Source organism: Diuraphis noxia, unplaced genomic scaffold, assembly GCF_037042655.1.
Source record: "Diuraphis noxia isolate RWA-SAM2 unplaced genomic scaffold, SU_Dnox_SAM2 contig0001, whole genome shotgun sequence".
NCBI lineage: Eukaryota > Metazoa > Arthropoda > Insecta > Hemiptera > Aphididae > Diuraphis > Diuraphis noxia.
The window spans coordinates 63,977,950-63,993,822 of record NW_028301711.1 but is presented as its reverse complement, the minus strand read 5'-3'; the positions used below and the strand labels follow the sequence as shown (position 1 = coordinate 63,993,822).

The following is a 15,873-nucleotide window of genomic DNA, read 5'->3' as shown; positions in this document are numbered from 1 at the left end:
ATGTTCATTATATTAATATTTTATTTGAACAGTTTTCCTGGCGCTGTTCAAATGAGTAGTCTAGTGAGTCTACTGTGTAGAGTGTATGCGATAATAATAATATTATTATTGTTATAGCTATGACGCACTTGCCATGAACAATATTATTATTTTATTATGAATGACACACTCACACAACAAAACAAATGGGATCTAATATGGATGTTATTTAGATATCATGATAGGAGGTACCCACCTCTAACATGTCCTATGGATGTCCATGTCCCATGACATAAAAATTAATGTTCGTGTACGAAAACAGCTAAACAAATGAGCTATATTATATAACATCATATTGTATACGATAAGTGTTATATAACTGGACATACGCATTTTCAGTGGCGTGGTGAAGGGGGTCTAAAGGAACGGCTGCTCCTCCAAATTTTGGGCGGGTGGGTATTACAATTGATCATATATACGCATATACTAGTAGTAATGATGTACCTACGTCCTACTACCTATAATATAAATAAGCAACAAGATAATCTGATTTTTGGTGTGTTTGATAAAATATTGGGTGGGTGGGTGGGTGGGTACCTATAGACTAAAATCTTTGCTCCTTGTGTTTAAATAGCTCGGCTCGCCACTGCGCGTTTTATATGATATTAACTATATTTATAGAATATTATTATCACCAATCATGCAACCACCATAGAGAAAAAAAATGGTTGAAATCCACGTGTTTCGATATATGTATTAATATAATCTATTATTATACACATGAAGTTAAGTTAGGAAATATTTGGTGTGACTTCAACATTTTTTTTGGGCTACGACCCGTTTGCGCACATTTGCCTTTTTTACAACTCATTTGTGCAAAAAAACACAACTCGATTGCGCACATAGTATAATTTGACTACCTACCTGTGACGAAAATCCCTAGTATCATAACTCGACAACTCATTTGCGCACACATACATTTTCCTTCTCACTTTAACAGACTTAGGATAATGCTGATAATGTTTTTTCTAGATTCATGCATTGATTTTCGTAACAATTTTACATCATTTATGTTCTAAATTTGTTGTACTTTCATCTTATATTACTTACTACTTCTTCATGATTACGAGTGTCGGTTACTTTTATAATTTTGTTTAATTTATTAACAATAACACTCGCAGGACGTTTTTTATTAGTACATTTAAAATTTGAATATCTACTCATTAAAACACGACATTTACTTAAATTTATAATTATCGATATTATACTGAATCATAACTACTGAAACTGTACTGAAGGTAGTTAGGTTTGAAAAATCCGAAATGATATATTTAATAGTTTTTATTACAATCTGTAGCAATACACCTATATACTTGAGTGTGAATGTGAACCGAGTTCTCGATTTTCTGGTAAAAAATTTTAAATGTGCGCAAACGAGTTGCAACGGTTTTTGTGCGGGGTTTTAAGCCCCCCCACAATTAATTCACTCATCATGAACCGCCCTGTTTTTTTTTTTAAAATTTTGATTTCTGGAATTTTTTAATTATATACTTGATCACGTTTTAAAATACCAAACCAGTTGAAAATTCATATTGGGCGGCCAAGTAAGAGTACGTCTCTTACCGTTCTGCTGTAGATACAGTTCGTATAGTTGTCGAATATGTCATTGTAATAGTTGTGTTAGGATTTGAGACTGATATGATAGATTCATATCTATTACTGTCTACTGGCCTATACTATTGCTAAGGACCAGGGATGTGAATTTTAAGAAAGTAAATTTTTTTAGTGATTGTGAAACGTAGCGTTTTAATTACATGATTTGAATTATGTAACTACTAACAATAAATCCATTTATGAAACTGATATTTTACATTTTTTAAGTCATTTTTTTTTTATCACAAAGGTCATACTTTCATTTTCCGGTATTTTTAATTAAATTCCGTCAATTAACATCTTTGAAAACTTTTTTTTGTTTTACACGGGTGTATAGACATCAAATTTATACTCCTAAAATTAAATTAAATTAAATTTGTTAAATTTGTTTTATTATTTTTACAAAATAAATACATGACAAAAATGTTTCAGGTGAATAGCATTATTTTGCATTATTTAATGAAATACATAATTTTTAGTTAATACAAAATGTTGAATATTTTTATACCTTTCGATACTATTCTAAACACATGTGATACAATCACCGTTCTCTGTATAAAAAGCATCCATATAATAATCATGTGGCGCATTTAGAATATAAGCGCCCCGGGGCGAAATTATTTTATTGCCCCCCCCCCTTCTGGTCGCTACTCATTACAACCTCAGACCTACCATAGGATTTAACAGTATACAGTTTCAAAAGGTTTATTCAATGAAAAAATCATACCAAATACTTAACGACATAAGTCAATTTTTATTTATTTTATTAAACAGTTTAATTACAATTTTTTTCTTGCCTGTTGGTTGGCAAATTCATCAATAATGTCATCATATTGGAGCTCATTTGTCAACTTGGATTCTATATTGAGCATGGCTAAGAAGTTTAACCGTTCTATTCCAATTGTAGACCGTAGATAATTTTTGACTCTTTTAAGAGCAGAAAATGATCTCTCTGCAGAACAATTGCTAGATGGAGTACATAATAGCATCCTAGAGCTATGTCTACATATGGATAAAGTTCAATATTAGGTTATTCATTTTTATAAAAGTCAACAAATCCTGAGCGGAATTATTATTATTAATAATATTGTTTTAAAATACTTTATATAAAGCATTTTAATAGCGAGTTCGATATTAAAATAAGTCTTGTTAATTTCTTATCGATTACTAAGAAAAAAAAATTCGTTTTACCAGTATATCATTATATAATAATACTAAAATATTAGGTATTTGTGTGAATTAATTATTTAATGCAAATCGAATTTTATGGTTGACGCCTATGGCTATGATTTAAATGGATTCGCTTACAACACTCTCCCGCCAAAAATCGAGATGACCGATTTTACTGATTTTAGACACCACGCGTACGTACACATTTATTTTGTTATGCAAAATATCTTTTTATGAAGGTAAAATGATTGCTGACCGGACGTCAACACGTGTTGGTAAATTCATGGTGTTCATAATTTATTGGCAACGATATTGCAGTCGGCCTTTAAACAATTTTGCAGTACAGGAAAATCCCAACCGCGGTGTCCGATACGATGATAAATTATAATAATAATATTTACTTTCACTTTGGAATTCCGGCAGTCCGGCATGAATGTTTGATACCTGTTGCAGCGTCGTTAATGACTCAGTCACCCAGCCCGGCGTTGTATAGCACGATTTTGAATTTTATTTTTATACTCGTGATTAATAACTATTACCAAGTATAATATTATATTTAGCAGTGCGAGTTTGTCACTGCTGCAGAGTGTTTCACAGCAAAGCGAAATATTTCAGTCGGATGATGACCTTTAATTAGCATTAGGTGGACATCGGTCAGTCGACACGTTTCGTCGATCGACAAAAAAAATCGGTAAACATCAAACGAATGTATTTGTCGATCGACCGAAGACGTACTTGCATGTAATACTGGCTTTCCTATGAGCATACTAATTAGTACCTATACATTCTAGGTCAATTTTAAAATTTTTGTAGCTTATTGTTTTATTAGCCTTCAAATTTAAATAATACAATTTTTCTGTTTAAAAAATGATTTGACTTACAGTAATACATTTTAACTAAAATAACTCTTATATTTTCGTCTTGTTTTATTAATTTTAGGTTTCACTTTTTTTACATAAAAATTTCTAAATTAGATACATGTCATTTCCTTATTAATAAAATACCTACTGGTATTATGCATTTTTCACTTTAATTATTCAAAAAAAGTTTTCATTTTGGTTGTTATAGGCTTAAACGGCATGATATAAAGTATTGAAGTCTAAAGTGATAAAGTGAATAATGATAAATCGACAAACTTTATAGATATCAATTTGTGGTTCTATTTCTTTACTTCTATATTTTCAGTTCCTTTTTTCTGATACTTTTATTACTGTTATCGTATATATTTATTAATTATATGTTTTTTTTCTTCTTACTTATTGTTTGAATTATTGTATTTTTGTTATATCTTATTACTATCTGAGTAATCAACTTCATAAACGTAAATTGATTAATATTTTAGCCAAGACTTAAATTATAAATTTTTTTTAAGAAACTTAGTGAGAACCATTAGGATAGATTGAGGATTAGCTAGAATATTTAGGAAATTAATTAAGGAGAGAAAGCTTTTGCGTTGAAAGAAGATATATGGGCAGTTAAAAAGGATGTGAGTGATATTGCAAGTGGCGGGGGTGAAATGGCGGGTGCAAAGGGGGGAATCATTTTGGCCGAGCTTAAATGAGTGCGAAGGTAGTAAGTTGTGTCCGAAGCGGATGCGAGAGAAAGAGGAAATATTCTTGCGAGATAGTTAAGATTTATCAAACCAAGGCAGAGGAGAAATGGATGGCACAATGTCTCTGTACCAATAGTGGCAAAATAAGTGGGAAGATCATCCCATTATAAATTATTATTGTTATTATATTTTAATCTATTTTCTAATAAGAACTTCTCGGCCCATCACTCAAAAGTTTTCTCACTGGGGCCCAGTAATATATATACGACGTGTTTGAAGACTTTAAATCTTATTTTTAAGAAAGGCGTGTGTACAAAAACCTAGTTTTAACTGAATTTTAACTCCGCCGAATTCTATTTTCCGAAATTATACATTAATAATATTTTCCGCCAGACAATATTTAAAAATATGATAATTTTAACTGTTTGTTATACTGGAGCAGTAGAGCATATGTTTTATCTTGTCTGACATAATATCTATGTAGTATGATGTAGTGATGAAGGTACTTTATTAACATAATACATTTTAAAATTATGCGAATATATTATAATATTATGATTAATAGAGTTCAATGACGAGATTTTCGAATGAGATTCGAAGTTTTAGTTGTGAAATTATGACATTTAATTTTCAGTTTTGATTAAACGCCATCGTATTTAACCTATACTCGTACATTATTCTGAAAATTCTATAATATTGTAATGTTTCTTACCTGATAAGCTAACCACATTTTTTTTTTTACTTAAGTACATTAACAGTTTATTATGATAAAATGAACATCATATTAACTATTGACTATATATATATATATAATATATATATAAATTGGATTCGAAGTAGGGTATACTTGTAGTTTCATGAATCGTGACAATATTATTAATATTTGTTTTTTAGATCGCTTTTTTGATAACATTTTTGGTTTCAAGACTATTAAAACACGAGGTGGTTCATCACATTCATGATAAATTGTAAGTGTAATTTATCGAAATCTATTTACTACAAATTTTATCATACTATATAAATACATTTTTATGGAACTGTTAGTCACGATATAATTTTTTTTCACAAAAACGTTTTAAAACGATGATAAAAAAAACTAGTGAAAGAGCAGGCTATAACAGCCATCAAATTCGTTTCATATTTTACATAATAACATGGCCTAATATTAAAGTATAATACGTATTCATCTCAGCGCCTTGGTGAGTGATTCGATGTTGGTACAGAGTACCATCCGTATTTTAAATTATTTTTTATGTTAGGATTATAATGAGCTACTTGCCAAACACGATCGCAGTTTATGATGTTTTTTTTTTCAATTTGGTTGTTTCGTGCTAATATTTACATATCATTGTTATGTCCACGAACGTGTGCGAGATGTCTTATCTGTAATATTAAACGCGTGGTTTGTTGCAAAAATATAAAATTGTTACGTCCCTCTATAGAAAGTTTGATGTATTTAACATTTATTATTCATTATTTATAAGACCTTTCTTGTGCATTTATAAAATTCTCGTCTAAATTTATGTGATTTCATATATTACTTTGTCTGATATGTATATACATTATATACATGTATACGATATGAGCGACCATGGAAATAATAATTTTTAGATTTTTAAATTTCAGTATGAACCACTTATGAGGAACCTCTTGTAATAAATATTCAAGATCTAGCAATATAAAAATTAAAAATCTTATAAATTTTTATGATTTTGACGAATTATTTAAGAACATTTTAATTTCTTATGAAATAATTCTGTATTAAATTTTTAAGATTTTTGACATTTTGATAATTTTTTTATCGACATTTATACAATAAAAATTAAAATTGGTCCAAGGGAAAATTGCCTAAATTTTTGGTAACCAATGTTACCAACATTTATTTTAACATTTCAACAAATTTTGTTGTTTTTTTGATTCTCGCAGGTTATTTCAAAAATTATTGAGAATTTTTAATTTTGACTAAAGTATAAACCCGATTCGCCACCTGCAGGGATGACCTCTATCAAATTTGATAATCAAAGAATTTTTTCATCCAGAAAAACTGTTTCCAGAAACAAAACAAAAACACACGCACACCATCGTTGTAAAATCAATACATATTGTTATCATCGCTCCGCTCAGAGTCGAAAAACAAAATTATAAAATGTGACCTCTTTTACCACATATTATACACGGAGGCAGCTATATGAGATTGACAACATCAGAACAAAAATATGTCCAATTCTGACCCAAACCAAAGGCGAACCAGCGATTTTGCGTGGAGACCGAAGTTTAGTACAAAATATAACATCGCATATTATGTTATTATGATAACTGTAAACAATCAAATATTTCGAGCTAAAATTTAAAACTAAGAAAAAAAACAAAACTTAAATTCTCGTGTCACGCGCCCCCGTTACAATCCAACAGTGATAATATTATGAAATCGGCCCCGGGGGCGGCCAAGCCGGAGCAGGCGCCGGTCGAATACCGCGAAGATTACGACGTCAAGTTGGTACAACTGAACAGGCGGTTGGCTGATGCCAGGACCCAGCACCGCCGGGCCAGGGATGCGCTGGACGAATGCGAGGCTGACTACGTCGGCACCCGGGAACGGCGCGAGATGGTGCTCGTCGAGAACGTCCGCCTGATCTCCGAACGCCAGAAGTCCATGGACAGGCTGGTGGCCGAGAAACAGCGACTGGCGGCCGAGGTGAACAGACACTGGTCCGTCGTGGACGCGCGGTACGAGAGCAGGCTGGACCAGTTCGAGCGGATGTTGACGCGACTGAAGATGGACGCGGACTTCGTCAGGACCAGGTTCGATACCGCGACACAGAGGATAGAGAACAAGACCAACATGTTGGACAAGATCACTCGGGCGTTGGAGAATGCTCGCAATCTCAAGGTGGGTGACAGTACGCAACTCGACGACTTATATGATTTATAAGTTATAGAACTATCGCAATAATGACGGGTTCGGCGCTTATATAATTAGTCTATACTATTAATAATGACGGACATTATATTTCATATTTTGAAAATTTCGTTCATATCACACATGTATTTTACGCACCCAAAAATATTATCATATAATCATGCAGCGTACTAAAAACGCCGAAGAGAGTTCAACAGAGCTTTTTTTTAAATATATAAAATTAAACATTTTTCAACAGTGAAAAGTTGCATTATTACATAACTAGCTGGTTGCCATAGAATGTTCAAAAAAAAAATAATAATAATAATAGTATTTAAGTGTAAAATTAATAATTCAAATTAAAGTTTTAAATAATTTGTTAATTACTTAAATATCTATCAATTAAAAAAATATCGAAAAATATGGCTTCGACGAATAATACACTGTCGATAAAACACATTATGTGGGTTCACGACAGTCGAATAAACGTTTAACAGTATTATTTCCCTAATATCGACCTGTGTTTTAATTATAATTATAATTTTGAATATATTGATATAATTATTACTTAATATAATACATTCACGTTTCTAAAATAGTGTTATTTTCGTTGTTGTAAAAATGTATATTTCGATTTACCAAGAGTCGTTATACTTTACCTAAAAAGATGATTCACCGATCATACTCGTCCTCATTTTCTTTCAATAATGAATTTTTCAAATTATGATTTCTATCATTTTCAAGTATAATTAAAGTCCATATTTTGAAATAATTATAATTTTCTTCTTTTTTAAATAATAACTAATCGTTTTTCTGTCAATTATTAAGCAGACAAATTTAAAAAAAACTATTTATGTAAATGGAAATTCAAACGAGTATTTTTAGTTATTTAACTTTGTTTACTAATTATTTATAGGTCCATGATAACTGGTTTAGAAGATATTATAATTATTTGGAAATTATTGGCATTAATAATATTAACTTATTATCAAATTTTATAATAATTTGGTATAATTTGAAAAAACTGTGTAAGTATAATAACTAATGACTAATAAGTATAAAAGATTGAAATATTCTAAGCAATCAGCTGTTTAATAATTTACAGGACAAAGAAGTGGTTAAACAATTTTTATATCGTCCATGGTCCTCCATTAATTATGTAAAACCAAAGTATTTCAAAATTTGGTTGTACAAATACTTATCAGAAATCCAACAAATTCACAACTTTAGGAATAATGGGGGTAAATATGCTTAGAATAAATCGCTTTATATTTTATTTTTTATTTTTATAAATAATTTTTATAATATCTATAAAAAAAATCATCAAATTTGTAATTCAATTTTACATTGGTGTGAGTGCGTACAGGGCGACCCTGCATAATTTTTTAACGACAGTAAAAGGCCCATTATTGCCTTCTTGATCTTATTCTTAAAACACTCAATATTAATAAATTTAGAATCTCGTTTTCAAAAATGGCATTATAATAGATATATACTTTTGTACTGAAGGACTTATAAATTATAGACGAAATAGAAACTCCAGTACAACTAGCGACTATTATACATTATATTAGGATCTTTCGTTAATAATAATTTTTTTTTTACACAAAAAGTCACTTACACATTTTACGGTGAAGCCCAAAAGCGCAAAAGATCAATTTTTTTCGATAAACCAAAAGCGCAAAACGAATTTGCACTTCTGTGCTTTAGTAGTGGTATAAAAGCGCAAAAATAAATTGTATTACCTGATACAATATTGTACCCGTTACACTAGAGGTTTCATTTTAAAATTATTATAGCTGTAATATTATTTCATTTTAATTTATTTAGTATTATCGAATTTCATCGTAACAAATTACGATAAAAAATATTTCAAGATTGAATTACTTAAAAACAGTGGGCTTCAAATTTCAAATTTAATATTAAGGTACTTCTATTTATTTATTTTTTCATTGATCTTAAACAAAACATCTATTAGTTGTTGCTATTAAATTAAATACAATTTTTATAATTATTTATATATTTTTATATTTAAATTTTAAATACACATTTTATAATCACGAATATCATAGTATTAATAACTGTATGATTTTAATTATATGTTTTTGACTATATGATTTTAATAAAATACACTTTTTTTTATAAAATTAATTTGCGCTTATGGGTTATTAAAAAGGTAATTTTTTTTGCGCTCATGGGATATTTATTTTTGCGCTTTTGGGGTTGTGTTTGGGTCATATTTTGCGCTTATGGGCTACAGCCACATTTTATATTTTAAAAGGACGTTATACTATTGTCTTTGTTGTCTCCGTCTTATACACACGTACAACATTCTTTCACTAGGTAGTTTAAGTTGTGTGCTTTTATTTTTTATATTACGGTGAATTGACTTATTATCAAACTTTTAGGTAAGAATATTATATGTGCTTAAGTGTATGCGACATTTTGATATTTTCATTTTCAAACAAGATTTGTGGTATATGAAATGTCAAAAGTTAAAAATGCCTGTATCTTGCTTCGAAATCAAAAAACCGACGTTTAAGCACAGATAATGTCCTTAAATAATAGCTTAATTTACTCTATAATATCAAAACAAACAACACTGCACTGTTAAAAATATTGAACGAAAAATTGCCATGTCTTACGTTTTTAAGACCGAGAAAATAAACGCATTACAGGTAGCATCGTCTTAATGATTGTAAATAGAGATTTTTTTTTTAGGAATGGGTCTAATTTTTTATTTCAAAGGACCTAATAATGTTTGTCACTACATATTACACTAATTAATATTTAATTCTGCGCTCCGTGACCTATAGTGTATTTAAAATAGTGATATTTATAATAATTATAAACTATAATGTTGTACGATGGTTTTGTAGCAAAAACAACAAGAAGGCATGTACGCCAACAGGCAGATATTGGCTTGCTCGATGCACAAATACACCGAAGAGTTGGAGAGATATATTGGCAACTTTTTCGAAACAGTTTTAATTGGTAGATCTGATAAACTCAAACAGCAAACGATACAAAACATAAACGAATACCACAGCTTAGTCGAGGTATGTACTCGAATGCAATACTTTTAGAAATTATAAATAATAAAATTATACGCATTAAGTAATATTTGGATCTATATACTGACAAACCCCGATCACTATAGGTAAAGTCTTAGGTTTTATTGTAGTTGATGCTAAAATTTACTAATCGTAGGTAATACTCATCAGTAAAAGTTTAACAGAAAAAGAATAATGCAGTCAGAAAAATTTAACAATTATTAATGAATATAATAGTAAAACTTAATCACAAATAAAATCTCATAATAAAGTCGAATAAAACAAAATTCAACATTATTTTAAACTTTTAACAGAGTTCGGTAAGTTTATCCTACTTTCAACCAGTAATATAACTAGGTACCTGGATTTTAGACTTTGTCGGTATACCTATCATATATAATATAATACATTTATACTAAATTATATAGATGTTTATTCAACGTTAGTACCTACGCGCATATTAATGAATTTTAACATCGCATTCAAATAGTTTATAACAGTGTCATACTGCCATCGTTTGTAGACACTTAGAATGAGCCATATAGTTACATATTTTACATGTCTATAGTCCTGTCACTTGTGCTTATTTGAAACATTTTTTCGTTGACTTCTGATGATATTATTCGCTTTACCGGCCGATAGACAATTTCAGTGTGTTGCGTTAAATATATGTATATATAATATATAAGCAACATAAAAACTACCTAATATTTAGTTAGGTACCTGATGTCCTGATAATAAAAAAAGATAATATTTGTTTTGATTTCGTGTTTTTTTCCTCATAATTGTGTTAACTAAAACACGGTTATACCTGCGCAGCAATTCGACGAATACAGAAAAAAATACATCTCGCCAAGGAATGATCAAAAATTGGCCAAATTGTACAAACAACAAGCCAAAATAGTTGAAAAATTGAAAATGGAGCAAATGAGGGAAAAAATGTTGAAAAAAGAAAATGTCGTGCTGGAGAAACCATCTGAAAGCGTTCATCTTCATCAAGAACATAGCAATAATAAAATCGTCTCACTGATAGAAAATTCAAAACATGAACCACCTGAGGAGTTGGATCAAATGGAATCCGTCATTGAACTAAAAAGAAAACAATTAGAAGATATTACACAACATTGCATAACAGTAAGTGTATTAGTAATCGGTTTTCTTTTTAGGAGTTAAGGCTTCAGCAACTAAGCCCATTGGCATACATACGTTAATATTATATACATAAATTGTTTTCAATTAATTTAGCTTAACTAGTTTTACTGCTGGGGTTGTAAAATTTTTTTTTATTCTAACCTATACGTTTTACTAAGATATATTTTTCCATTGATGAGTAACCCGATGACAAAATTATTATTTAATAGTCTATAAAACTATAATATTAATAATCAAGATGTTTGTATAAATATAACAACACTAAAATGTAAAGTTATATTAAAATGAAATGTTTCACATTTAATCTCGAAATAAACTCATATCATACTATAGTTGGAGTTGAATCACGTCATTGCATATGGTTGGTCATTGGCAAATGATTATAATCTTGACCCTGGGAGACAATTGCTGAATGTTGATTACTAATCGAAGACGGTGTTTTAAATATTCATTATAAACTGTAAATTAGTATTCAGCTTTTATAATTTTCATTTGATAAACGCCATTTCACACAAACAGGTTAATCCAAAATTTGCATGGAACTGTATAATAATAAATTCTAGCAAAGCTTCATGAGGCCCACTAAAACTTTGAAAACGCTCAAGATAACGATCCTTCAAACGTGAACGATTGTTTAGTTGCCCCTGGATTATAGGGTACATTGAAAACATTATAATTTACAATTGGTATATTATGTATTTTTAATATTTTTTAAATTCTTGGATAAGAATTACGTACGATGCGCCTTATATTAAATTCTCAAGCTTAAGAGGACGTGATACCCGCATGTGTTGTCTCTGTCTTACAAGTGCATTATATAGTAAATTTTACATTCAGCAGAACACATGTAGCTCCGTTTGCTTAAAAATTAGAGTGAATTGACCTCTTATAAAATTTAAAGGTATGATTGTTATCTAGTCAATCTCATATGCTTTTTATTATATTTAAATTTAAAGGAAGTTATGAGTATTTTAAGATGCACAGAAAAATTTACAATTTTAAAATACTCATAACTCGCTTTAAATTTGATATAAAATAAAAATCATATGAGGTTGTCTAGATAATAATCTTACCTTTAAATTTTATAAGAGGTCAGTTCACTCTAATTTTTAAGTTAACGGAGCTACACGTGTTCTGCTGAGCGAAAAATGTACCATGTTACGCATTTGTAAGACGAAGACAACACATGCGGGTATCACGTCCTCTTAAGCTATGCTGTTAACATTAAAAATTGTATACATTATTATCTAAAAATTAATTCGCGATTTTGATGAATTTTATCAATATTAGACAAAAAAATTTATACTTTTTAAATCGTAACATTATAACAAGAGTCATTATTATTTACGCTTTAAAATCCAATTTTGTCATAATTTAAACTTAAAATTCACCAAAAATAAAGTCGTCAGAATCTAAATTGACGTCATAAATATTTTGATTTTTTATTGTTATTAACCCATTATCAATAATGTTATTATAAAAATCTATTTTTTTTTTTTTTTTGAGACCACGACTCACGGTATAACTGGGGTATATCATTTTCAATTAGATAAAACTATTATTTTTATTAATCCAAGAATATCATAATATAATTTTTTGCTATCAACTGTTCCACTGGTTTTGTCATTTATTTTTGAAATCATGTCATGGTAAAGTGGTGTCAATGCATACATGGTTTTAAATGTACCCGTCTATAGCCCTATAGGTTCGTTAGCTATATTGAGTCAGCTTTGTCATTACCTGCATGTAAATAACCAATATACTGATATACTCGGTAATCGTTTTATCGTTTTATGGGAAGCATTATTGAGTTGTACCAGTTTGCTGTTACCGCTGCTGCATATTTTTTAGTATATTATGGATGTATACGATTATCTATCATTGTCAATATTATTAAGTCTGTTTCGTCTAGGAAAATGAATCGCGAGAGTGGAAGTGCAGTTATTTCAAGAAATTGATTGACGAAATTAGAACGATCGTGGATAAGGCAAATCAATACGTAACCACCGAAGGACAACCAACGTCTCTTGACACGACCGACTTTGAATGGTTATTGAACAAGGGCGCAGTCAGACAATTTTCTACTTGCAAGACAGTGTCCATACAGACATACGATTATGACGTAGAATTGAACTTAAATCAATCATACACAGAATGTAACGGAAACAATTCACAAATGTAATAACCATGTAATAACTTTTGTTCTTATAAACTAAAAAATTAATATTAATATATTAATTGGAACAAAAGTTATTATATAGGTATATTTAGTTACATGTTTGTTTCAGTTCTTTCTTTTAAATTGCATACTGTATATAATATACACTGAAATAAAATTTAAATTTTTAACTTTTAAACCGTTTAAATGAGTGAAATTATAAAAGGATATTTTCTAAGACATTTTTAGTTATAAGAGATATCCCCCTCCCGACATGGGTCATTTTCTATGCCATGTATTATAGGTACTTTGTTATTTATGGACTGTATAATACCTATAGATCCAGCAACCCGTATTATCGATAATCTTAAAATATTATATCACCAAATATATGACAAGTGTCAATTTTTGGGTGATATATCATAGTTTTATTGTTAACACCGACGCTTATTGATAACTGAATCAGGGCATAGGTTTAAATGCATTATTGTATCTTTATTTTGGAATGCTTAACACGATGCTTTCCGTCTACAAATGATGTGTTTCTAGTTCACATGTATTAAAAAAAAAATTTGACATTTTAAATTTTTAAGTGTATTTTATTTAAATTTCTTAGGTAATTTTCAACCTATTATAAGCACCTAATACGACATATTTAAAAATAAGGATTGAAATTTAAACATACATAATACATGTATTATATTATAATATACTCTTTTAATTATGTAGTTATGTACCATAATCATAGCTTGGTCATCTGGTTTTAAATAAAACCATGTTCGAAATTCGAATTTATCTTTATGTCTTACCAAATGATAATATTTCTGTTTCACACTCAGTCTAAAATTATACGTGGACGGCTAAACGAGACAACAAAATATTAATAAACGGTGTGTGGTTGGTTTGTGCTAAGATCTCTATTTTAGAAAATTTCGAAAAAATTTATAAAAAATAATATGATACTCAAAAAAAAGTATGGTTATAGGGCTTTCAGTTAAATAACCTGATAAATAATTTTAACATTCATAACTACTCTTTTTTATAGTTTTGCAGTAGTTTAATTTTATTATGTTCTATTATTATTATAATCATTACAATATATTGCAATCAAAAGTTCTTAATTTTAAGTGAAATTATTAAATAGGCATAAAAAATTAAAAACTGATTCTCCTTAGACCTTAGCTAACTTCTGTAATTTATAAAAATTTATCTAAATTTAGAGAGAGAAAACAGTAAAGAACATTAGACAAAATCAAAGTAATAACATATTATTTGGACTTTGTCGGGATTTGCTTTTTACTATCGGTATATTATGTTCTATACGAACACAACCAAAAATTTGATCATACATCCATAATACATAAAATAGACATTTGTTTTTTGGCTATGTAAATAACTATAATTGTTTCAATGCTGTTTGATCTTTAATATTGATTTTTTTTGTTTTCAATAACTTTTTATAAAATAATAAAATAATTGCGTATTTGAATTTTTAATCACACGAAAGATCAATATTTGTCTTTAACTCACAATATTTGATAAAATACCTAACCGTCATAATATCATATATAAAAAACGATTTACAATGTGTTTTTTCTATCATCATGTTTTTGAGAAGATAATTTCCTTCGGTCTTCAATATGTAGGACTTCCTGGTAGTAATTAAATTTTATGTAGTTCATAATTTTGATATTTTTAAAATACAACAAAATAAGTTTAAATAACTAAAATCGTTACTCCTCGTTTAAATATCTAGATTTTATTTTAAATTTCTATAAAAAAAACCGTGTTTATGTATTGTTGAGTTTTATTGGTTAGGTAGAGTAAAATGAGTTATGACCATAAAATTAATGTATTAGAAATGTATAAAAAGTTTAGTAACAAGTTGATAATTTTTAAGTAAAAAAAAAATACAATCTATTTATCCTTTTTATAGACGTAAGTTATATATAAGAGGGTATACCAATCCTCTTAATTTAAAACATATTTTTTTATTTTATGCCATACATCAACATATGCGATTTGATATAACAGTTTTTGGGATTACGACAATTTTTGCTTTTTTTTTGTAAGTCATTGTGTATTTCCCAGTGCCCTCCAGCTTATACATGTCACATAATGCCCAGGTACGTAAGCAATTACGCCATACATATTGGCGCTGATTTGAAGGGTATCGGCCAAAGTGGGGGGGGGCTAACTTCATGGCCATTTTGAGTTACATCATTAATTGTATGAAATACACATACGAGTACACTAT

At 29.2% G+C, this 15,873-nt stretch overlaps 1 protein-coding gene across 1 annotated transcript; it reads left to right on the top strand.

Moving 5' to 3' along the window:
- The first annotated feature begins 6,307 nt into the window (after positions 1-6,307).
- LOC107172174 (uncharacterized) lies at positions 6,308-14,164 on the top strand. The gene is made up of 4 exons (XM_089215956.1): positions 6,308-7,244; positions 10,133-10,312; positions 11,126-11,440; positions 13,371-14,164. Exons 1-4 carry the CDS (start codon positions 6,777-6,779, stop codon positions 13,638-13,640), a joined length of 1,233 nt encoding a protein of 410 aa, XP_089072082.1. The 5' UTR covers positions 6,308-6,776; the 3' UTR covers positions 13,641-14,164.
- Positions 14,165-15,873: the final 1,709 nt, after the last annotated feature.

Bases quoted from the DNA above. Each gene is read 5' to 3' on its own strand.
- LOC107172174 (XM_089215956.1), top strand. From the start codon at position 6,777: ATGAAATCGGCCCCGGGGGCGGCCAAGCCGGAGCAGGCGCCGGTCGAA. The intron at 7,245-10,132 runs GTGGGTGACAGT...ATGGTTTTGTAG, and splicing joins AGAATGCTCGCAATCTCAAG to CAAAAACAACAAGAAGGCAT. The intron at 11,441-13,370 runs GTAAGTGTATTA...TGTTTCGTCTAG, and splicing joins TTACACAACATTGCATAACA to GAAAATGAATCGCGAGAGTG.